Raw genomic sequence first — 24,514 nt, 5'->3', positions numbered from 1 at the left:
GCATACTTTTTCACGGATTATTTTTTGCTTCAAAACACACGCGCTTCAAAGCGTTGATTTACAGAATACGTTTCAACGGACACAAGGTTTGTTTTTTTAATTATTATTTTGTTTAAAAGAATATTGTACAACGCTCACCACTAGATGGCACTACATAGTACACACCGTCTCTTTCCAGCCATCCATTTTCTACACCACTTATTCGCGTTACAGTCAATATTTTGGACTCTCATGTAACTAAAAATGGAAAACAATATTAGACAGATGAGTCTTGTTATGATAAGATGCAGTACAGATATTGATTTACATCACTGTAAACTATGACCAAAAAAAAAGTTAAATGATTAAATATTTGACGGTGTCAAACATTTTAGCTCTTTTAATGGATATATTTATATTGTGTAAGTGATGTTTGCTTATTTTTGTATTTAAAAAACAGGCATGAATAAAAAAAAAAAATGCAAGAGCACATCAGAAAAAAAAAATCGTATCTGATGAAGATAAAAAAAAAACAACCTTAAACTGTCTCTCTTCATTATCAAAATACTTTGTAAAATGTACAAAGGAACTGATCGGGGACTGCAAAAATCAAATCAAACAGCCCATCAAACACCAGTGTCAAATTTTAGCATGAAAAGTAGCAGACAGGTGGAAATGTGAGCATTCCCTCACGACACAGAGCAGGTGGAGGAGCGGGCCGGTTGCTCCAAGATGGATTCGCGTCGCAGGTCGTCGGGTAAAGTCCCGGCGGGACCCCACGCCGTCAGCTCCCCGTAGATCCCCGTCTCGATCATCTCTTCCTGCCACGGGATGCACACGTTCCCGGATGCAAAGTCATCAAAAAAGTCCGTGTCTTTGTCTTCCAGTTGGACGCCTTTCACGGTGGAAAAAGCCCCGACGTCGTCGATGTTCTTGGCGTAAACTGTCTTGGAGTCCGGCACAAAAGGGGGCAAGAGAATCCCTGAGGAGAATTTGTTGAGCAGGTCAAAGTTGAGCTCATGTTTGACTTGGACAAGCAACGTGTCTTACGCACCCGCGTTGAGCTTTCTCCAGTTAATGTCAGCAAAAAAAGGGTGCGCCCTGATTTGGTCGCACGAGCCGTTGCTGAAGCCGAGCCTCTTGTCCACCTCTTTGAGGAGCAGAACCTCACAGATGGATTTGGCCTTGTCACTGAACTTGTCCGGGAAGATCACAGGATCGTTCAAAACGCGCTTCTTCACCACCTTGGTTTCCACCTGGGAGGTTTTTACACCTTGACATTAAACGCCCTGCTCAAGATTTCAAGAACACATTGATTATAGAAATAAAAAAAAAAGAACAATGTGTAACGTATTTATCCTCAGATATACAGTCCACTCCAAACTCCAAAAGTATTGGAATGACAATGTCAATTCCTTTTTTTTTTTTTTTTAGATTTTAGATCAAAAGATGATTTTTTAAAAACTTTATTGTAGTTTCAAAAGATGAATATCACACAGCTTTTCCGCAGGTAATTTAAAAGTCATTACATGGATTTTGCTCAAATGAACGCCTTATATGGCATTAAAAAGCTTTAAATATGATGTTCAGAGACATGAAAAATCTAAATACAATTGATTTTGATGTTACACACCTGATGCTTTAATTTACAAATGTTGTGCAAAGGAGTCACTAGAATGCAATTTAGCAATAAAAAAGGGGATTAAAAAATATATGTGCATATTTGTGAAGACTGGTGACAAGAGTCATTCAATTGCTTCAGGTTTCAAATAATAATTGCTCTTAATTTGGAAAGAAAAATGCACTGTTCACTAGGGTGTGCCCAAAAATCGATTCTCATTTAGTATGATTCAGAATCGATTTTATTTAAATTATTTTATGCTGTCTTGCCTTTGTCTGTGTGTGCCTTTATTTGGAGCGCTGTTCACGTTGTACCCGATTTGGCCACTTAGGGGCAGTGTGGTTCCACGCGGTCTGATACGCTGTTAAGTTGTAGCCACATTAGAGAATAAAAGGAAAAAGTCCCGATCAAGTTATTCCAATAAAAGTTGTTTTTTGCAGTGTGGTGCCGTTCTTTTGAGTGATAAAAGTGCCGCGAGTGGCGCGCTAATTAGCATTAGCGAGTCAGACGGGAGTAGATCGTAACGATACCTTGCACATCTATAGATTGAAGCAAAAATCATTGTCAATCAACCCACCCCTACTGTTCACTGTCACCAATGTCCAACATGAAACACTAATCCCACCTAGTGGCAATTTATTTTTTTTTTTTACCTCATCACAAATGTACGGCTCAATTTTCAAGTTTTACACTCCTTTTGACTGCTTAGTACATCGTTTTTAACTTCAAATAACTTTATGAATTATGATAAAATTACTGTATCGATGGTCAAAAATAAACGATCGCATTTGTATTTGATAACCATATTTGTCCACTATGTTCATTAAGAGTAGGAAAAACTAGATTTTTTTTGGAATCATCATCACAGTCAACACAACAAAGGAACTCATCAGGGGGGAAAAGTGGAAGATCTTAGACTGGTGAAGTCAATGACTGGACCTCAACCCAATAGAGCATGCAGGCATTTTACTATAACAGTCTGGTGAGTGCAAGTAAGGCTTATTATGCCACTAAAGAACTCAATGTTAGTCTTCAACACAAACAAAGGAAGTGACCTCGTTGTCCCAATACTTTTGGAGGCGACAGACAGACAGTATGACGCCATGGAATTTTGAAATGCAAGGACAAACACGCTTTTACGAACCTTTTCTCCTCTGCTCCGAAAAGGCCCTTTGGCAGCCATAAATTCAAATAAGGTGACACCCAGAGCAAAGTAATCCACAGAGTAGTCATATTCTTCTCCTTTCAGCAGCTCTGGTGCCATGAAGCCTGCAGGCGGAGGAACGTTGACGCCAAACAACGAAGACAGAAAAGCGCTTTCGGTGAGTCTCCTCAAGTCTACCTGGAGTGCCAGCATAACCTTTGACTTTCAACTGATCGTCAGCCAGCTCCACAGCCAGACCCAGGTCCGAGATACGGACGTTACCTACAAGATCGAATACGTGGACGTCAATATTGACATCGCGCTGCGGAGTCGGCGTGTGGAAGCTGCCTGCTTCTGACCTTGATTGTCCAGCAGCACATTTTCGGGTTTGAGGTCTCTGTAGATGATCCTGTTGCGGTGGAGGTGTTCCAAGCCCTGGATGATCTGCGCGGCGTAGTAGCAGGCCCGCGGCTCGGCAAAGCCCGGGTTGTTCTCGTCCACGTTATATATGTGATACCTGATGGGGAAAGGTTGGATTATTTCACTTTGTCCAAATATTTTCCTTTGAGAAAAATCCGAGGACGCGAGGGCCATTCTGATTATTATTATTATTGTTTTTTTTTTAATCTTTATCAAACAATTCAAAAAATCTATCAAACAATTGCATGCTTATATATAAGTTTTTTATTAATTAAAAAAATTAAAATTGCTACCTGAACAGCTTTCTGTAAGGCAGTTGTTGTATTTCTATTCTACAAAACACATGCAAGCATTAACAGTAGAGAAAACAAAAAGAGCTTACAAAAATGGCTAAAAGATCACACATTGACAAAATACATTAACTCACTCACTGCCATTGACGGCTATAGACGTCAAAAATTCATTTGAACTATTTCTATTAGTTTCACATTTTTTTCCACTTTTGCTAACAAGAGTATGAAAGCCTAGATTTTTTTTATTGTTCATTCAGAAAAGATATTAAATTTGTGATTAATCGTAAGTTAACGAGTGAAGTCATGTGATTAATTACAATTTTAAAAAATGTAATCACCCCTAATTAATTTTTTTTTAAAAACAATATAATGTAATTATGTATAATTAATCTCATGACTTCAATAGTTGACTCACGATTAATCACAAATTTTATATCTGTTATAAAAGGTACAATAATTTTTTTTCCTAGGTTTTCATAAAAAATGAAATGAAATCAAAAAATATGAAGGAGAAATAATTCCCATGAATTTTTGACGTCTATAGTCGTCAATGGCAGTGAATGATTAACAGAAAACTTTATTTACAAACTTTTAGAAGACCTTAATCAAAGGTATAAGGTGTAAAAAAAAGAAAAGAAAAGAGCTTATTCCATTTGTGTGCAGCACAACAGCTAAAAGCAGCCTCACCGTGTTTACTTTGAACTCGGGGCTCCACAAATTGACTCAAGTCGGTGTATCTCAGAGCTCTACTGGGCATATTTTCAGTTTATAAAGGCAAATACTTTAGGATTTTACACAATTTTTGGGTGGTCAAGGAACCCTCCGACCCATTGCGACGAACAGCAGTCGAACCCCAACTTTAAATTGAGAGTCAAAACAGGAGAAATCGCTCATGAGATGATTATTTTTTTAAGCAGTTTATTTGGGGATCATTCATGTTATATGTTCACAATTTGGACCTCGATATAGAGCAGGAAGTGGCGGACACAATATTTTGCTTGAAAAAAAAACCTTTATTCATTACAGTGAGAAAAAGAGAAATTCTGTTACTATTTGTTAATTTGCATATTTGCATCGTAATTAGAAAAGCTCTACAGTACACAAAACAAATGTATTAGTAGCAAATGTCATTTTTTAGTATTTGCCGCGGGCCACAAATGGCCCTAGGGCCATAGTTTGGACAACAGTGTTCAAAACAGCCTGAAACCTAGAACGTCACAACACCGGCCACAAAAAAAGGAATATTTGAAGTCATCCCTTGAACCGTTCAATTATTTTCTCGTAAATATGCCACGGTGAGGTCACGCTCACCTGAGGTCTCCGCCATTCATGATGGTCATAACCAGACACAGCTCAGTTTTGGACTGGAAGGCGTAAGACAAGGAGACGATGAACCTGCTGTGAACCCGTGCCAGGATCCTCTTCTCCACCATGGCTCCCTGCGGGGTTCGACAATCGACATTCATTTCGCATCCGTTTCCAGTTCAGGGTCGGGGTTAGATAACTGGGCAGGAAATGATCCACCATCTCCATCCCACATGAACTAATTTGCTCCCCAAAACGTATCAATATGCTCTAGTGTAAATATGACCATGCTCCCAAAGACGTATTTATACGTTTTTTTCATGCTAGAGCATACAGAAGCATCCTCTGAACTGAAGAGAATGCATGAAGCAATGGTAGTTGTTACAAAAACGGCCAGCAGGTGGCAGCAGAGTATAAGAGATCAACCAGGGAGAATAATGCTAGCTATATTCTAATGCTAATTGCTGCAAAACGGAAACAGATAGAAATATACTTTTTTGTCATGATGAAAGACGAGACTAACATTTCTTGGTATGTTTTTATAACAATAGAAAACAATATTCTGCGGGCCTTTCAAAGTGAGTCAAAATCCAGTAAAACAGCCGGGAGCGAAGGGGGTTGCTTCGGTGAAATGAGTTAATAAAAGTCTTTACCTGGTAGCCTTTCCTCTTCTTCAGTCTCTTCTTGTTGAGCTTTTTACAGGCATACAGTTTCCCCGTGGCCTTCATCAGACAAGCAGACACTTCCCCGAACCCGCCTTTGCCCAGCACGCGGAAATCCACAAACCAGTCTTCTCCTACCGGCTGCACCTCCAGCCACTTCCACTGCAGGAACCTCTTCAGATACATGCTCTCCAAGAAGAATGTGTACGGCGCTTTCTTGAGGAAGTCCATCACGTTGTCCAACGTCTCGCTAAAGAGGTCGTCCCCGGCTTCCTGGTGTTTGTCTTTGACCTTTGTAATGGCGTTTTCAGGCAGGAAGGGGCAGAAATACTTGACGCCAGCTTCCATGTAGCGCAACAAAATCTTATTCGCTTTCTTGACTCTGTCTTCATCCTCGGCCAGGTCGTAGTCCTCCATGTCCTTCCACAGGCGGCACGGACCCTTGTATTCGGCGCGGGTGTCGAGAAAGTCCTGAAAAAGCCGTTTGCCGACGGGCTGCTCCACGCAGACGGTCCGGAAGCCCAAATCCAAAGTCTCCCCGAGGCCGTCGCACAACGTGATGTGGGGCAGCTTGAGGCGGGAGTGGTATTTCTTGTCCCGGTTGGTTGCGGGGTTGGCCGTCCCGTCAAAACTCCCGCGGGCGGAGATGTAGGCCGAGTTGGCCACCACTGTAGTCAGACCGCCGATATCCATGTCGATGAGGGTAGCGGGGAAGAAAAAAAGAGGTTGTTTATGCAAGAAAATAAAAACAAAGAGAGAGAGAGAGAAAAAAAACCAATAATGGAAGTGAGCAACAGGGTGGTTTCTCCAGTGAGGCTGAACCTGAGAGTCCTTCCTCTCACACATTGGTTTCTGACTGACTCGTCATTTTCCCAAAGGGCTTTATCCACTCTGGGTTTATCCTTCACTAACCTAACTACAGCGGGTGAAGGACAGGCGGGGATGCTGGTAAGTGCTCATTTACCTGACATTACATTTTAGCAGGCCTAACAATGGAAATATTCAAATGAATGTCAAATTTGTTTCATTGCCGTAAAATTCAACTTCAAAGTATTAAAGTACTGATAGATATTATAACATTTTTAATACTCCATTTCATATATCAACCATTGTTACACACTATTAACATTTTAATTCTTTATATTAACCTTGTCGAAATGTTTTGTGTCCTGTGCAGAGCAGATGGTGTTGATCTCGGTATAATCTGACCTTAAACTGGGACATACTATTTAGTCTAAAAAAGTTCCTTCTCAGCTTTTTGTGCGAAAACACATTTTGGTCCTTGAGAACAGAATCTGCTTTGAAAAAACACACCCACACCTGACCTTGTTTACGCCATCTGCTCATGGAAAAGTACCAGAGAGTATGTTTTGTCTACAAATGAAAGAGAGGTCTTTTTAACTATAAGAAGCTATTGTACACGTAGAAGAGTACATTTGACGCTCTGAATCCCACCTGTTTAAGTGATGAATTAGAGGCAGTTATTTGTCCAGAGATCTCTGACCTTTTTCTTACATTAAATCATTTTTGCAAAGGTGTATTTTTCTTGCATTAAATCTATCTTCATTTTTGGAACACGCAAAGAAAACAAAATAATGTACTTCCTCTTTCAGTACACAATACCATTTTTAAAAAATATATTTATGGCAGTTTAAATTTATGGTGCCCTCATGAAGTACATCTAGCTGCAGATGCTAAAAAAAAAACTGTAGGGATGGGTATCGATTGTAATTTCCTGAATCGATTCAATTTCGATTCAATTAGTTTTTTCCGATTCGATTCACTTCACTTCGATCCAATATTGTCGTAACATCAATTCTTCTTAAATATCAAGGAAATCATAAAGACTCCACAAACATGAAATTCCAAATAACATTTGCCGGCGGCAGTAACTAGTTAAATGATTTAGTTTATTAACGAAAGTAACACGTTATAATCACTTACCGCACATGTTAGACAAACATTGACATCAGCAAGGATGAGATAAAATAAAATTTCAAGAAAACAGTCAAAATACAAAAAAGGCCTTTAAAATTCTTATGAATTTATGGGAAAAAGAGATATTAACTCATTCACTGCCATTGACGGCTGTAGACGTCAAAATTTCATTTGAACTATTTTTATTAGTTTAAATTTTTTCCCCACTTTTATTAACATGAGTACGAAAACCTAGAAAAAAATGTCATTTAGAACAGATATAAAATTTGTGATTAATCGCGAGTTAACTATTGAAGTCATGCGATTAAATAAAATTTAAAAATGTGATCGTCTGACACCCCTAATTTAAAAAAAAATTATATTTTATTTTTTTAATTAGGGGCCTCAGGCGATTCAAATTTTTAATTGTAATTAATCACATGACTTCACTAGTTAATCACAAATTTGATATCTGTTCTAAATGTACAATACATTTCTTTCTAGGTTTTCATACTCTTGTTAACAAAAGTGGGGAAAAAAAGGTGAAACTAAGAAATAGTTCAAATGAATTTTTGACGTCTATAGTCGTCAATGGCAGTGAATGAGTTAAAATAATCAATTCATGGTTTTATGAATCGATATCAGGCTCGAAAAGGAAAATCGATTTTTTAAACCCAGTAATAGCCGCAATTATGCACCCGACCATCATTCAACATAGACCACTTATCAATCAGGTCATAAACTAATATATTGATTTTTTTCATTTGACTTGAATGCAACTGCTACGTATAATTGCAGAAGAAGTCTGACATCACTTCTATTTAAGGACTCTGCTGCTAATAGGATGATGGAGCTTCGAAAATAAATCTGCTGAGAGAAGAGTTTGGGGGTTAGCAGCTTATTCGGACACACACAGGTGCGCGCGCACACATACACACACACACGGGTTCATTTATTGATCACAAGATAGACTTGCGAGATCCTAGGACAGTTTGCTAATTAGATTATTACTAGAAGTGAAAATTCAGTTTGTCAGTAAAGTGCGCGCCGCGAAAAGTGTGTTCGCAGTGATGAGTCAAATTTCATGTACACGCCCCCAAAAAATGATAGAAGTATAAATGTGACCACTGAAATACATACAATAATTTTTTTTTGTTTGTTTGTTTTTATCAGTTTAATAAATAAACAACAAAACCAAAAAAAAGTCTTTCCATTGGAAGTGTGTTAACAGTAATATAGAAAGAGCTCGTTAAATAAGCATATACTGTACAGAGACATTTACACAGCATACATAATGCCAAAGAAGAGTTGACGAGCAGTATGCAGAGCAGCAAGTTGAGTAGGCACATTCATTTGGAACGCGACGGGGAACGAGTGCAAGAATATCGTTTTTTTTTTTCTATGTGCAATAACAGTTGCAAGAAAAAAAATCTTGAGACATAAGTTCAAAGTTTGAACACACAAAGTGTCAAAAAGGCACAACATGCCACCGGAATGCAAAAATTGCGGAATTGAACGTTTTGTAAAGACGAATGGTGTGTGTACGGCTACAGTACATTTACAGTATTATATTAACAATAAAAGAGGAACGTGATGGAAGAAAGTTGGAGTGCTTTGGAAGGTGAGTTCTAAACATTTTCAAGCACGATCAGCAAAAAATAAATAAATAAAGTCCTCTGAACAGCACCCATTTGATGAGATGACAACATTTCACTCTGTTGCTAAATGAATGCAAATTGCGCTGATGCTGCTGGATTTCCCCACCTTCCACGAACGTCTCTTCCTGCAAGCCAGTCTGGTCATGTGACCGTTCTCCGTGACACCCATTTGTGTGTGGTCACTCGCCACAGGATTGGCGCCAGCAGCAGGCTGAGGGTGCTGACACTGAGGACCAGCAGGTACACCTGAGCACAACCGCATACATCGAAAATGACATTTTGATTGTTTATTGGATCGTGTAGGTGGATATTAAGTTGTGTCACTTATGTCCATGTACAGCATCAATTAGGGGTGGGAATCTTTGAATGTCTCACGATTCGATTCCGATTTTTGGGCCTGCGATTCGATTCAGAATCGATTTTCGATTGAGCACGATTTTGGATTCAAAATGATTTGATTGACAATGATTTTTGCTTCAATCCATAGATGTGCAAGGAATCGTAACGATCTACTCCAGTCTAACTCGCTAATGCTAATTAGCGCGCTACTCGCGGCACCTTTATCACTCAAAAGAACGGCTCCACGCTGCAAAAAAACAACTTTTATTGGAATAACTTGATCGTGACTTTTTCCTTCTACTCTCTAATGTGGCACAAACTTAGCAGTGTATCAGACCGCGTGGAACCACACTGCCCCTCAGTGGCAAAATCTGGTACAACATGAGCAGCGCTCCAAATAAAGGCACACACAAACAAAAGGAAGACAGTATCAAATAATTTAAATAAAATCGATTTTGGGACATTTAAAATCGATTCTGAATCGTACTAAATGAGAATTGTGATTCTTATGAGAATCGATTTTTTGGCACACCCCTAGCATCAATACTCAAGTCGCCACTAACCTCTCTGGAGATGATACCGGCACGCCGCGCCCGGCTGCTGAGGACAAAGGAGAACTCGCTGACCTGCGCCAGACCGGCTGAGACGATCCAGCGGATGTGACGAGAGCTGGGCGGCAAGATTACATAAAGGACCAGCACGGCCATCATGAACTGAGAGAGGGAGAGATAATCAAGATGGAGGCGGATTTGGGAAAAGCTGGCAAAGAGGACAAAACTACTGGAAGAAGGAATTACCTTCAAGATGACAAGCGTGAGCGTGAGTGCCACCAGAATGGTGAGTTCATACAGTACAAATGTCGGGAACACGTGGAGACCTGCAACGTGGAACGTCGGTTATGATCCACGTGGACCAAAACATCATCATGAAGTCATCAAATCGTTAACTGCATCTGACCGATTGAAGCAAAGAAGATGATGGCGAGGAAATCTTGAATTGGCTCAAAGCATCCCTTGACCTCTGCAGTGACCATGTGACCCTGCGAGGACAGCAACGCTCCGGCCAGGAAACAGCCCAGCTCCATCGAAACGTTCAGAAAATCTGTAACCTTAACGAGGCAAGCATGGAAACAATGAATACACACAGCGGGCACTTACATGAAAACAATGTCAACCGATCGGATTCGGGCTGAAACCGAATTGATACGGTCAATTTACAGCGAGGAATTCATAAAGTTATCTGAAATTAAAAAGACATACTAACTAGTTAAAAGCATACATTTGTGTTGAGGTAGTTTTTCTGCCACTAGGTGGGATTAGTGTTTCATGTTGGACGTTATTGAAAGGAGCAGTATGTTTTTCTTATCAAATTGAGAACAATTGGTTTTTGGAACATGAAACAACTTCATGTTCATGTTCATTTATTTTTGCTAAATTGCTTTATATTGCTTTATAGTGACTGCTTTGTACAACTGAACGTTGCATGAAAAATCAAGCATAAACAACAATGTTTTTACATCAATTGTATTTACATTTTGAAAGCCCAACACATCGTATTTAACTCATTCACTCCCAGCCATTTTCACTGAAGCAATCCCCCTCGCTCCTGGCTGTTCTACTGAATTTTGACTGATTGCGCGAGTCCCACAGAATGTTGTGTTCAATTGCTATAAAAACATGGAACCTACCAAAAGAAAGATTAGAGTCTCTTCTTTCATCAGGAAAAAAAAGTATATTTCTATCTGTTTCCGTTTTGCAGCAATTGGCATTAGAATGTAGCTAAGTTAAATCATTATTCACAAATCTGCTTAGAACTGTGGGTAAATCAGCTTGTTTTCAACATGGCCCTGGTTGATCTCTTCTACTCTGCTGCCACCTGCTGGCCATTTTTTGTCATAACTACCATTGCTTCAACCATTTTGTGCAGTTGAGAGAAAAACAAAAACAAACATAAAACACGTATAAATACGTTTTTGGGAGCAAATGAGTTAATGCTTTTTTTTAAGGCCTTCATTTGAGCTAAATCCATTTAATGACTTTTAACTCATTCACTGCCATTGACGGCTATAGACGTCAAAAATTAATTTGAACTATTTCTATTAGTTTAACATTTTTTCCACTTTTGTTAACAAGAGCAAGAAAACCTAGAATTCTTTTTATTGTACATTTAGAACAGATATAAAATTTGTGATTAATAGTGAGTTAACTAGTGAAGTCATGTGATTAATTACGATGAAAAAATGCAATCGCCTGACGTCCCTAATTTTTAATAATCTTTTCTTTTTTTCAATTGTGTCAGGCGATTAAAATTTAGGATGGTAATTAACTGCATGACTTCAACAGTTAACTCATGATTAATCACACATTTTATATCTGTTGTACAATAAAAAAAATTCTAGGTTTTCATACTCTTATTAACAAAAGTGGAAAAAAATGTGAAACTAATAGAAAAAGTTGAAATGAAATTTTGACGTCTATAGCCGTCAATGGCAGCGAATGAGTTAATTGCCCACAAAACCCCAGTAAATAACATGCGTACCGTTAGCATGAAAAAAACCAAAGCTGAAATTCCCAGAACCAGGATCTCCTTGCTGCCTTTACACTCATAATGTAGCTTCCTGTAAAAGGGGCCAACCACAAAGGATTTGAGCAGCACGCAGAGCAGCATCACGGTAGCCAGAGACGCCAGGACCTGCGCCAGCAGGTTCAGTACACGGACACTCCCCAACAGGAAACTGCAGCGTACACAAAAGAGCGACTGGTTGTACCAAAGAGAGCGCGCCATCGCTTGCTCGCAGGCCAAACTTGAGCTGACGTCGAACTGACCTGTCAATGTCTCCGCTTTGAGCCTGGATCATCGTTGGCATAACGGCAATGAAGAGGCCCAGCTGAACGTCTTGCATCACTAATGTCCCAAGGAGCACGCTGCTGTAGTCCAGGTCACCTGTGTCACACGTACTCAACTCAACTTTATTTAGAAAGCACTTTACTGCCATTGACGGCTATAGACGTCAAAAATTCTATTTAATTATTTCTATTAGTTAAACTTTTTTCCCCACTTTAGTTAACAAGAGTATGAAAACCTAGAATTTTTTTATTGTACATTTAGAACAGATATAAAATTTGTGATTAATCGTGAGTTAACTAGTGAAGTCATGCGATTAATTACGATTAAAAACTTTAATCGCCTGACGCCCCGAATTGTTTATATTTTCTTTCTTTTTTTACTTTATTCACAGCCGTTGACGGCTATGAACGTCAAAAATTCATTTGAACTATTTCTTTTAGTTTAGCATTTTTTTCCACTTTTGTTTACAAGAGTGTGAAAACCTAGAATTTTTTTATTGTACATTTAGAACAGATATGAAATTTGTGATCAATTGCGAGTTAACTAGTGAAGTCATGCGATTAATTACGATTAAAAACTTTAAATCGCCTGACGCCCCGAATTTTTAATAATATTTTCTTTTCTTTTTTTTTTAAATTTTTTTCACTGCCGTTGACAGCTATAAACGTAAAAATTTCATTTGAACTATTTCTATTAGTTTAGCATTTTTTTCCACTTTTGTTTACAAGAGTGTGAAAACCTAGAATTTTTTTATTGTACATTTAGAACAGATATGAAATTTGTGATCAATTGCAAGTTAACTACTGAAGCAATGCGATTAATTACGATTAAAAACTTTAATCGCCTGACGCCCAGAATTTTTAATAATATTTTCTTTTTTTTTTTACTTTATTCACTGCCGTTGACGGCTATAAACGTCAAAATTTCATTTGAACTATTTCTATTAGTTTAGCATTTTTTTCCACTTTTGTTTACAAGAGTGTGAAAACCTAGAATTTTTTTATTGTACATTTAGAACAGATATAACATTTGTGATTAATCGTGAGTTAACTAGTGAAGTCATGCGATTAATTACGATTAAAAATTTTAATTGCCTGACGCCCCGAATTTTTAATAATATTTACTTTATTCACTGCCGTTGACGTCTATAAACGTCAAAAAATCATTTGAACTATTTCTATTAGTTTAGCATTTTTTCCCACTATTGTTTACAAGAGTGTCAAAAAAACAATATTTTTTTTATTGTACATTTAGAACATATAAAATTTGTGATTAATCGTGAGTTAACTAGTGAAGTCATGCGATTAATTACAATTTAAAAAAATGTATCGCCTCTTGTCCCTAATTTTTTAGAATGAATTTATGGCAGTGAATGAGTTAATACAAACATTGCTGCACGCGGAAAAGAAATCGCCGTGCAGTAAAGTGCGGTTCTGTTAAAGTGATGCGTCTCATGTCAAACTGCAACAACTTTTCTCATTTCGAATATTTTTCGGTCAGATTGCCACACTGACCTTCCTTCTCCCCTCTGCTCCCTCCGGCTAAGAATCGAGACACTAACGGCGTGCTTGACAGGGACAGACACGTGGATATGAAGACAGTCTGGATGGGTTGAATGTGCAACACTTGTCCCCATAACAGGCCGCTAAGAACCATGAGCAGACACAGGTAGCAGGAACTCTGCACTGATGTCTTCCATACCTACACACAACATATACACACACAACGTTATATTATTATATATCATATTACACATCCAAATCAAGTTCCACTTTTGCGTACCTTTCGTAGGCGCTCGGGCGAGAACTCCAGTCCTACTACGAAGAGGGTAAAGAACACCCCCAGTTCTCCCAAAGTCTCCACTTGGACCATAGACTGTTGCAAAAAAAAATAAAAAATAATAACAAAAATCAACATTCTCAATGAAGGCATCACAAAACTTGCCGTGACAGCCACAAACGCACACCTTGATGCTGTTGAGGCCAGATGGGCCAAGCAGGACCCCACAGATGATGTACCCAAACATGGGCGGAAGACCCACCAGGGAGCACATCCAGCCGCAGGGTAGCGACAACATGACCACAGACACCAAATCCTACACACAGATTCAAATGTATATATATATAAATATATATATATTAGTGATGGACAAATGAAGCTTCATGAAGCACTTGTGATATTTTTTGACTCCTCTAGATGGCAATCTCGGTTTAAAGATGCAGTGGAAATGTTATCAATTTCCATTACACTCGCCTTTATCTTTAAGACAAGAGGTACCATCTGGAGGAGTGAAAAAATATTGCAAGTGCTTCATGGAGCTTCATTTTCTCGTCATTAATATATATATATATTGGGAATAAATACATTCTAGAGTGCTGGAATTATCATGAACAATGCAAGATGTATACCCCCATAAAGTGACAAATTAGGGGTGTGAATTGCCTAGTAGCTTGCGATGCGATCTGTATCATGATTCATAGGTCATGATTCGATTCGATTAATCCCGATACGAATCTCTAAGTCAATTATTGCGATTTTTTTTTAAAACTCAAATTAAACTTGTACATGTACACTGTAAGATTTGTATGAAAACATGTATTTAACAAACAGGTTGCAATCGGTTTCATGTTTAAAGAGTATTAAAATCAAATTTGAAGGCTTAATGTTCCATTAATATAACATTCTTCCATGCTTGAAATGTGAACCCTAATTCTAATTAAGACATTTTATTGAATATTTCCATCAAAAATCAATTCGTCTGCATATTGAATCGATACGAGAATTGTGCGCTGTAATATCGCAATATATTGCCGAATCGATTTTTTTAACACCCCTAATTGTAATAATGAAAAACATTGGCGCCCATAATGAACCTTTTCTCACAGAAACCGTTGCCGATTTTGAAAATAGATATCCACGTTTGAAAAACACCACATCGAACTGACCTTGATAAAATGATGGTCTGCTCTTGGCATTGTGGAATCTCTGGGTTTGGTCAACACATACTGGTTGTTTTGCGAGTCAATGAGCATGCTCAGACCCAAGTCGTCTTCCGCTTCCCTCTGATTGGATTTGTTTTTTCTTTTGCCTCCGTTCTCTTCGTCGTCCTCCACTCTCAGCACCGCTTCGACATTCACTCCTTGCATCTATACAGCAAAGCATGGACAGGTGGGAAGAAACATACGACCTTCTTGATGCTGAATTTTATTTACATGGAAAAATAAGAGTTGATGGTGTTTTTTTGTTGTTGTATTTTTGGCTGCTTAGGGACAACCTCTAAATGAGAAGTTCATTGTTAACCTGCTTGTTATTATCAAAGGCATGTTCTTCAATCTCCTCCTCTAGTCGGTCTGCTGCCTTCCTGACATCCTCCAGGATCTCATCCAGCATGGACAGAGTCTTATTCCGGGCAAGGACGCTCTTTACCGCCTCCTGCTGGTGCTTCTCCGCGGCCACCAGTTCAACATACTCTTGCTCCTCCTGGACAATTCAATCCAAAACAAGAGCACATTATTATTGAAGATGAGACATCTTAGACTTCATTACAGGAAAAAAAATGTTCAATTTGCTTTTAGGACATTTAAAAAATAATTAAGTGTAAAAACACCATGGACCGTTAAAGTTTAAGGTGTCAAACTCCGGTCCTTGAGGGCCGCCGTCCTGCAGGTTTTGGCGGTTTCCCTCTTCCAACACAAGTTGATTCCAATCAGCAGGATCGTTATCAGCTGACGAGCTGATCATATATCCGGGACCGGAGTTTGACACCGATGGTCTAAAGCAGTGGTCCTCAACCCTGATCCTCAGGGACCGGTATCTAGCCTGTTTTCCATGTCTCCCACAGCCAACACAGGTGGAGATCGTTATCAGCCTTCTCCAGAGATTGCTGATTAGCTGATGATATGAATCACCTGTGTTGGCTGTGGGAGACATGGAAAATAGGCTGGATACCGGTCCTCGAGGACCAGGGTTGAGGACCTCTGGTCTAAAGGATCACACGACAGCGACCGCTATAACTTGATGACGTGATCACCTTAATGGCGGCTTCCCTGAGCGCCTCCAACCTCTGTTTGCTACTTTGCTTTATGTTGACCACATCCTTGTAGTCTCCCTGCAGCGCCCTTTGCAGACTTTGCACCGCCTGGAATACCATGTGCTCGCTCTCATTCAACTCCTTCTGGAAAACCTGGATTGTGTGCACCTGAAGGAAGTCAGAGATGCGCACTTAGCTCATTAGAACAAAACCCAAAATACAAAAAAAAAAAACAAGCTAAACAGCTATAAACGTAAAAAAATCATTTTAAATATTTCTTTTAGTTTAGCATTTTTTTTCCACTTTTGTTTACAAGAGTGTGAAAACCTAGAATTTTTTTATTGTACATTTAGAACAGATATGAAATTTGTGATCAATTGCGAGTTAACTACTGAAGCAATGCGATTAATTACGATTAAAAACTTTAATCGCCTGACGCCCTGAAGGAAGTCAGAGATGCGCACTTAGCTCATTAGAACAAAACCCAAAATACAAAAAAAAAAAACAATATTGTGGCTATAATTTTAAGGGCAAACATAATTACAACAACATAAAATAAGTGCAGTACAAAAAGGGAGAGTCATGTACCTGAAAGTGACGCTCCGATTCTGAAAGGGTTCGGTTTTGCATGACAGCAGCCGCGGCGATCGCCAGCTTGTTTACAATCACATTCTTTTGGCGGAGGAGTCTACCCAACCTCGCGCAGTTGTTGGCCAACCATGTTTTACCCTGTTCGGTCCCACCTCGGCGGACCCTCTTGACGGCATACCTGGCCTCCTGGTCTCTCTGCTGCACAGCAGATGCCGCAGCCAGGCCAAGGCACAGAAATAAACAAACAATCTGCATCCAAAAAGGCTATTCACTCCTGATTAGAGTGAGTTGAGAGCAATAGGCCTGAAAATTGGGAAAGACAAAAATAAGAGATGTTTGTTATTATGAAGCTAAACTGCGACAAATTAGTTAAGAGATGTGGCAAGAGAAGGTTTGAAGAACATGTCTGTCATGTCACAGAATTATTTTTTTTGTTTCATCAGAATTGCACACTGAAGCGATGACACTGACAAAGCGCGAGCTTTGTTAGCTAACAAAGCCTACACTGCCAACTGAAACCTCCTCAAATATTTTTCATACAACACGTCAAAATCCACTGATTGGAAATGACGATAATGAGTTCTACAGAAAATGAATTCAGAAATTCTGAGAAGCAAAAGTCGAGGCAAGCAAGTTGTTACATTTTCATCATTAAGGACTTGACTTGGAAACTATCCAAATAATAAAAAGAAGCTGTCAGTTACATAACCGAGCAACATAACCGAGAAGAAAAAAAAACTAAGAATGTTTCAGGACTATGTTCTAGGTCACAGTAATTGTGCTTCAATACCGCACAATGGCTATGTAGGTAAGGTGTGGTGACAGCTGGTTAGGTAATACAACAGCTGTGCATACAACTAGTGTTGGCTTTCATTACGGAACAACACCCAATTGTTAGCCGGATTTGAGTGAACATGCTATGTGGTTGGATTCCAGCAGTAGGTGACCTAAGTTTTAGTACAGCGGCTTAGACTGTCAAGTCTACCCGTTGATTGTCCAGTAATATTGCACATAGTCCTTCAAGAGTCCCGTATGTCATATTTTCAACTCACGCCAAGCTGTGTCGCACCTTTGTGAACATTAGTAAAGCTGGGTGATGTTAACTTTTCAAAATGCTGCCCTGTCCATCATCCAGTGGCTGGAATGCTGCTTGGGTACTCCTAGTGGAAGTCAATAGTGACACTGTTCACAGGCCTGCTGCTGTGAAGAAAACACACATTCATGTAAACATGTTAAAGTCTGCAAAAATGATCTGGTACAATGCATAATTTCAGTTTTTGAGGATACGTATGTAACTATTCGGTCACAAATCCTTCGTATTGACTGCATTGTATTAAAACGTTATGGTACAATGTCACTACATACTGCAATATTTAAAGAGTGAATATGACGACTTGTTCTGCAAGAATTGTTCATCGATAATGTGTAGTAGAGGAAATATAATGTAACTATTCTTTACAGATGTAAAGAGAGAGAAAGTGCCCAAAAACTTGCAATGTGATAATTAAGAGAAAGGAAACTAACATGACAACGAATGTTGTGGGTGGCGATTTAAAAAGAAAAAGAAAAAAGATCACATTAAACGTAATCACGTAGTGACACATTAATAATAATTTCATATCTATTTCCCGTCTCTGTACTACACGTGCCTGACGGAAACTGAATAGTCCAGGAGCGAAACCACTGGCGCATCAACGATTCATTACGTCCGACAGATTTTGATCGAAAAGCATGCAATGAAATTGGGATAAATCGTGACAGATCCTACCATCATGGAAAGATAAGCAAGCAGGGGGAAGGTGAAAACACATCCCATTTGACCAACATCCAGTCTAAACACATGAATAAGGCAACAGATACCTGCGAAATATTATTTGCACTGCGTTGGCTCTCCAGTGCACGATTGAGTAAGCCGGCAACAATCAGCTTGTTGTATGGGAGTGATGGCTCCCACCTCCTGGCCGGTCGTGACACATTTCTCAAGCAAGCCAACCTCCATGCAGCTTTCCAGCGACTCACTTGGCCACCAACTTCAACGTTTACTTCCGTCCGCCACCTCTGCGATTTACAGCAACAGTGGCGCTAGCAAAGAAAAGACAGTCGCTCAGTCGTCCGGGTAGGTACAGATATTTTCCCCCACACACAATAAGGTTTTGATATTTTATTCTTCTTCGATCACGTAGCTAAAGTTGTACCCGTTCTCTTCTTCTTGGTGGCTGTCAAACTTGCTGGAGCCAGCAGAGTCAACTCACAGACTGTACTGTCGTCACATTGCACGCGAAGCTAAAGCTAACCTAACTTTGCTAACGCCGCTATCCTCCAGCAGTACAAACGACATTTTTGCATAGCACGTCATTGATCCATCGCTATAATGCGAAAACGGCGCAAAGAAATGGCCAAAAAACTACGTTGCTCTCGAATTCGGTTGTTCTTTAACTTTAATATTACTTCCGAAACACTTTTCTGCTTCGGTATGGGAGTTGTAGTTTTGTTTTTCTCGCCGAGCAAGTCAAACGCACGAAACTAAATACAACCACACTCACGTCGATTTATCTTAAGCGTCGTGTATAACATTTTAAAATTGTAATTTAGGAATAAGAGTCGAATCATAACATTTTTTTAATGGGAATAGGGCAATGTCCCAAAAATATGTAATTACGAGTTTTATAATCACTGTTTTCGAGAAACTTTTATTAACAACAACAGCAGAATCTTTCCTCAGTGGGTGTCACTAACAAGCAATATAAAAATAACAAAAAGTTAACACTCTGCTGAGGTAAGTTGTATCTGATACATTAGATTAGTGCAAAACTATAGACGTCGAGTCACACGGCTTGTGCAAAGCTTTGGACTACACGTCCCATGAATCAACTGCAAACTCAGTAGTGCAGTTCTTTGGCGCATGCGCAGCGAGGCAAAAATAGATATGTTGGCCAAAACAGCGAGTGATAAAATGGTAGGTACAATTCAAAACGCGATACCAGAACAAGTGACTCAAAATATAAACGTTGCAAATACCCGTTATTCATAATGTGAGGTTTTGCGAAACAGTTTACTGTAGTGTCTTTAGCATTGTGTCGCATTGGATGGAAGGGGAAGGTCAGTGGTTGGTATATTTGGAACGCGCACGACAGCACTTGTGGCACGTACCTTTCCCTTTTTGGTAACTGATGCCCCCTAAGCCGCTCCTCCGGGTCAGGAGACCACTCGGAGGATTACGGTGAATGTGCTGTTCGATCACCGGGTGGGTCGGGTCGTTAATTCTGCAAGACTCGCAGTGCATGACCTTCTAGGTTAATTTACCACTGCGTGATAGTTCTGCAAATCATCAGGACGTTGTGTTTGATACTTTTGAACTCCTTGAACCTTTAATATGCGCACACCTGCGTGTTGTGGCTATTTTATATTGATCAATGTTTCTACACATTTATATACGTATCAAATGCGTGCCACATTTGATAGGGGTTGTTGTTGTTGCTGAAGGTTTTTATGTTCTGTATACAGTACGCTTTGATTAGACTCGGACCTGGTATCTTAAACTCTAAACATATGGCTTTGTGTTTACCATATGGTCCTTGGCGTGGATTCTTCTTTCAGCACAAGTTAAAGTCATCGCAGAGAGACAAGGTTCGGCAGTTTATGTCCTTCACACAGGCAGGCGAGAGAACTGCCGTTTACTGCCTGTCACAGAATGACTGGAAACTAGAAGTTGCAACGGACAACTACTTCCAGAATCCGGACCTTTACTATAAAGAATCCATGAAAAATTCAGTAGATCGCAAGAGGCTGGAACAGCTCTACAACAGATATAAAGGTGAGTATTTGTGACATTTCTCAGGGTCTGTTTACAGCGATTTGATTGCATTTCTGTTTTATCTTTGCAGATCCGCAGGATGAGAATAAGATTGGCATCGATGGAATCCAGCAGTTTTGCGATGACCTGATGCTGGACCCGGCGAGCATGAGCATATTAGTGGTAGCGTGGAAGTTCAGAGCAGCCACTCAGTGCGAATTTAGCAAGAAAGAGTTCCTGGATGGAATGGCTGACCTTGGGTGAGTAATAGTCAAATGTATATATTAAAAAAAAAAAATCTATTTTCAATTGCAACTGAAAAGATTGCTTTAAAAAAATGTCGGCCTATGTTACTCTATATAAGACCCTTACTAATGATTTTGAACAGTGGTTCCTAAAGGGATACCTGACTCATTCAAACCCAGGTTAAGAACCACTGATTTAGAGTATCGGTAAAGTCTATTATTTATCTTTAATCCCTCCAGCTGTGACACTCCAGAAAAACTGAAGGCCATCCTTCCCAGACTAGAGCAGGAGCTGAAAGACACCGGAAAGTTTAAAGACTTTTACCAGTTTACCTTTAATTTTGCCAAGAATCCTGGGCAGAAAGGTTTAGGTAAGGCCAAAAGCAAAATGATTTTTGTGGGGCTATTGATTCAGACTGATTTTCTCCGTCATTCTTAATGTCTTACTTAGAGTTAGAGATGGCTGTGGCTTACTGGAATCTAGTTCTCACAGGTCGCTTCAAGTTTTTGGATCTTTGGAACAGATTTCTGCAGGTGAGTGGAGAAAGTTGTCACACTTACCATATGTTATGGATCATCTTGTGGTGTAATGAGCATGTTTTCTCCCCCTCTGATGAAATGTTTGGTTACTGCGCTGCATTCAGGAGCATCATAAGCGCTCTATCCCCAAAGACACGTGGAATCTCCTTCTGGACTTTGGCAATATGATTGCAGACGACATGTCGAACTATGATGAAGAGGGTGGGTTAATGAAGTTGGGATATTCAACATGCAACAAGCGCAGCTAATACTTTCTCCCTTTCTCTTCTCAGGGGCGTGGCCTGTTCTCATAGATGACTTTGTGGAGTTTGCACGACCAATTGTAATGGGGGGCAAGAGCGGCATGACATAGTGTTTGACTCATGCTTTGATTGGACTTCTCTCCCAGTTTTTTTTTCTGTGAATGAATTTTTTTTTAACACATAAGCCAAAAAGACATCCTCAGTTGTCTTATCTGCAGAGTTGTCAAACGTTGAGCCTGCATAAGATGCCTGGTTGTTCGTGGATGAAGCTGCACCGAGATGTTTTTATCTCAACTACCCAGCGGGCTTCAGAAATGATGGTCTTCTGGTACTTATCGTTTATGGACAAAAACATTTATCATGCTGCTGTGGATCTGGCTCACTGACCTAAATCTTTTGCACAAGTGGGGGACATTAAGAGTGAGCTCTTGGTGCAGCAGCAGGTGTCGTCTTCCTTTCGTCAGTGAATGGAACAATACGTCGAATCATGCATGTTTCATTCGAATGAAGCAGTGCCATTGACGACCTCACTGACAATCACAGTGAGAGCTGAGCGAAATGTGCACTTGCTGTCAGCGTATGAGTGTTTTGGGTTGGGTTCATGATGATTTTAATTTGCTTTTATAATTAGAAATTCACATCTCAATGTGGAACGATTTAAATATCCAGCTCTGCTTTTTGTACTCGAATCTGAAGGTCAGAGGAGTATGTATGCATTTTGAGTTCAATACCAGCAAAATTACAGTAATTTAATACTGTACCTAATAATTAGTAGTAGGTCCTCAATTGCATACTCTTTAAATACAGTTGCCTTTTATATTTCAATAAGTTCAGGAGTGTGTAAATCAGTGCACAGCTAGAAACTGACGGGCTCATGAACCGCTTCCCTGGTGAAGGCGACTTGCCAACTACAAACTGCACTGATTTACACTGTTTTGCAAACTTTTATCACACTAAGCTGCTACATTTTACGTCAACATACAATCCATCAGTATTTTTAATGTATTTTGTTTACACTGTTTTGAGTTTTTAGTTTGATACTACAAAGTATTTCAGAAAAGGTCACACTGACATCGTTGCTGCCATCTAGGGGTGACAGAACGTTACACGCCTGGACTCATCTGACCACGCTTGAATAGGTTAGGAAAGGCTAAAATGTCACCTCTAGTTGTTTTCCACCCTCTATAAGTTATCTTATTTCCCTGCAATATTGCACTGTTGTCCTCACAGAGCTGTCAACTTTTATGATCTTTAAACCTGCGTTGAATGTGAATGCTAGATGATATCCACAGTGAGTGACGCCCATTTTTTTCACAGCACCAGGTTGTGTACTTTAGTACACCGTAGGTTTATGCACATAGTTGTGAAAATATGCAGATGATGTGAAACCTCATGTAACTGATTGCTGGTGACCTCAATGCATGGACATTGTGGCTCTCGAACAGGAAAATGCCACATCCTAAAGATGGGCAATGTGTTACATTTGGTATGAGTCATCTGTTTCTGGTTACTTGACAGGTTTACATGGCAAAGGAAAGCGATTGTTACGTCCCAAAGGTGTAATTTTTACAAAAGAATGTCAATAAAGCATGTGTGTGAACTGGATTAAAGCATTACATTTAGTGGTGGTCAGTGCTAATATGTTTGATATAATTGAAATAAGGCTGTAAGCAATCTCGTCACTCATTGCACATGATTTTGAAGTCAATTATTCAATTGTTTTATTTGGTTACTTTAGCTTTGGAATTTGTATGTATAATCCAGTTTTTGCAGTTTATAATCCAATGTGGTTGGTGTGTGAAAAATTGACTTTCACAGTAATACACGTGACATGACACAATCAGATAACTCCATTCTACATACCGTACATACTGTACTAGGTTGGTACAATTTCATAGAATTGATTTTGAATTAATAGTAATTAAAGCATGTAATCTATTGGCATTCAAACAAAATGGCAGATAAACAAAATTACATAAATGAAAACCAATTTACTGGTTTTACATTTGGCAGTGCAAAATTCAATAAAATGACATTGCAAAATGCCAAGTGACAATTTGAAGGGAGGAATGGTGTATTTTGATTGGAGAAGATTTTCCCTGGCTGTTGTGAAAGAAAAGGATCTTCAACAGCTCAAAGTTACAGTTAGTTTCTATCCATCCATTTTCTTAACTGCTTATCCTATTATTTCATTTACACTTTCACGCCGTAATGATGGTGAATAGATGTAAATTTCTGATTTAAACCCCTGGTTTGACTGATTTCTACTAAACAAGTCCAATAACAGTCATTTCCTTACTAAATGTTCTAAAACTCTTTATCCTAAAAAACAAAACAAACAAAATCAGACACCAAAGGTATCATTAAATTTTCAAAACAAACCAGAAACTAACATATCATGCAACGTGATCGCACATTCCAAACCTTTACTGTGCCAGCATATAAGAAAAAAAAAAAAGCAATGATTAACAAAACTGTTAATTACAAATAGGGTATAACATTATCTTATGTAAATAGTTTTCATTTACGATCACCAGGACACAAGTGACACAATCTTTTCCTGTTCCTATTTTCCTAGCATTTGTGCATATTGCTGAATGGGAAGCACTGCCGTGTGTGTGTGTGTGAGAGTCAATGTCTCCTCGGTAACAGTCGTCTCTTATCCAGTTGCATTCCGATTTCATGTCATCATCACAGTCATCATAAGCTCTTGTGGTAATGCTTTGTTGTCTCCTGTTACTTTACATGTCTGGGTCTACAATCCAATGGCAACTCAGAGGAGGTTTCAAATAACACATTTTGCGCAATAGGTAAAGTAAAGATATCAGTTAAGCTTGCCAAAGAGTAGAACATCTGGGCAGCACCGACCCAAGTGTAAATGACGTGTT

The 24,514-nt window shown here is 39.2% G+C and overlaps 3 protein-coding genes and 1 long non-coding RNA gene across 7 annotated transcripts; 2 read left to right on the top strand and 2 right to left on the bottom strand.

Annotated features, from left to right (window-relative positions):
• Positions 1–21: 21 nt before the first annotated feature.
• grk1a (G protein-coupled receptor kinase 1 a) lies at positions 22–7,504 on the bottom strand. Its single transcript, XM_077564601.1, has 7 exons — positions 5,416–7,504; positions 4,769–4,896; positions 3,104–3,261; positions 2,943–3,026; positions 2,745–2,869; positions 1,034–1,235; positions 22–961 (listed from the first exon to the last, which is right to left on the bottom strand). Exons 1-7 carry the CDS (start codon positions 6,268–6,270, stop codon positions 669–671), a joined length of 1,845 nt encoding a protein of 614 aa, XP_077420727.1. The 5' UTR covers positions 6,271–7,504; the 3' UTR covers positions 22–668.
• LOC144050918 (uncharacterized) lies at positions 6,250–11,172 on the top strand. The gene is made up of 4 exons (XR_013293964.1): positions 6,250–6,372; positions 8,140–8,257; positions 9,136–9,239; positions 9,877–11,172. It is a non-coding gene; the product is annotated as an uncharacterized LOC144050918 (long non-coding RNA).
• slc9d1 (solute carrier family 9 member D1) lies at positions 7,932–18,809 on the bottom strand. Of its 2 annotated transcripts, XM_077564600.1 has the most exons (15): positions 18,667–18,809; positions 17,876–18,006; positions 16,804–17,109; positions 16,216–16,383; positions 15,486–15,665; positions 15,131–15,331; positions 14,152–14,280; positions 13,968–14,060; positions 13,700–13,886; positions 12,164–12,281; positions 11,877–12,072; positions 10,296–10,446; positions 10,136–10,215; positions 9,902–10,051; positions 7,936–9,245 (listed from the first exon to the last, which is right to left on the bottom strand). In XM_077564600.1, the coding sequence occupies exons 3-15, from the start codon at positions 17,059–17,061 to the stop codon at positions 9,141–9,143; spliced, it is 2,016 nt and encodes a 671-aa protein (XP_077420726.1). In that variant the 5' UTR covers positions 17,062–17,109; positions 17,876–18,006; positions 18,667–18,809; the 3' UTR covers positions 7,936–9,140. The 2 variants fall into 2 exon arrangements, with proteins under 2 accessions (XP_077420725.1, XP_077420726.1); XM_077564599.1 differs by having other exon boundaries at positions 7,932–9,245; positions 9,902–10,215.
• dcun1d2b (DCN1, defective in cullin neddylation 1, domain containing 2b) lies at positions 18,788–23,248 on the top strand. 3 transcript variants are annotated; one of them, XM_077564606.1, is made up of 7 exons: positions 18,788–18,922; positions 20,404–20,620; positions 20,691–20,859; positions 21,085–21,215; positions 21,296–21,378; positions 21,489–21,585; positions 21,657–23,248. In XM_077564606.1, exons 2-7 carry the CDS (start codon positions 20,446–20,448, stop codon positions 21,734–21,736), a joined length of 735 nt encoding a protein of 244 aa, XP_077420732.1. In that variant the 5' UTR covers positions 18,788–18,922; positions 20,404–20,445; the 3' UTR covers positions 21,737–23,248. The 3 variants fall into 3 exon arrangements, with proteins under 3 accessions (XP_077420732.1, XP_077420730.1, XP_077420733.1); XM_077564604.1 differs by lacking the exon at positions 18,788–18,922 and adding an exon at positions 19,703–19,762; XM_077564607.1 differs by lacking the exon at positions 18,788–18,922 and adding an exon at positions 19,773–20,050.
• Positions 23,249–24,514: the final 1,266 nt, after the last annotated feature.

The sequence above is a fragment of the Vanacampus margaritifer genome, chromosome 4 (assembly GCF_051991255.1).
Source record: "Vanacampus margaritifer isolate UIUO_Vmar chromosome 4, RoL_Vmar_1.0, whole genome shotgun sequence".
Taxonomy (NCBI): domain Eukaryota; kingdom Metazoa; phylum Chordata; class Actinopteri; order Syngnathiformes; family Syngnathidae; genus Vanacampus; species Vanacampus margaritifer.
Note: the sequence above shows the minus strand (reverse complement) of the source record. Positions and strands in the feature narration are given on the sequence as shown.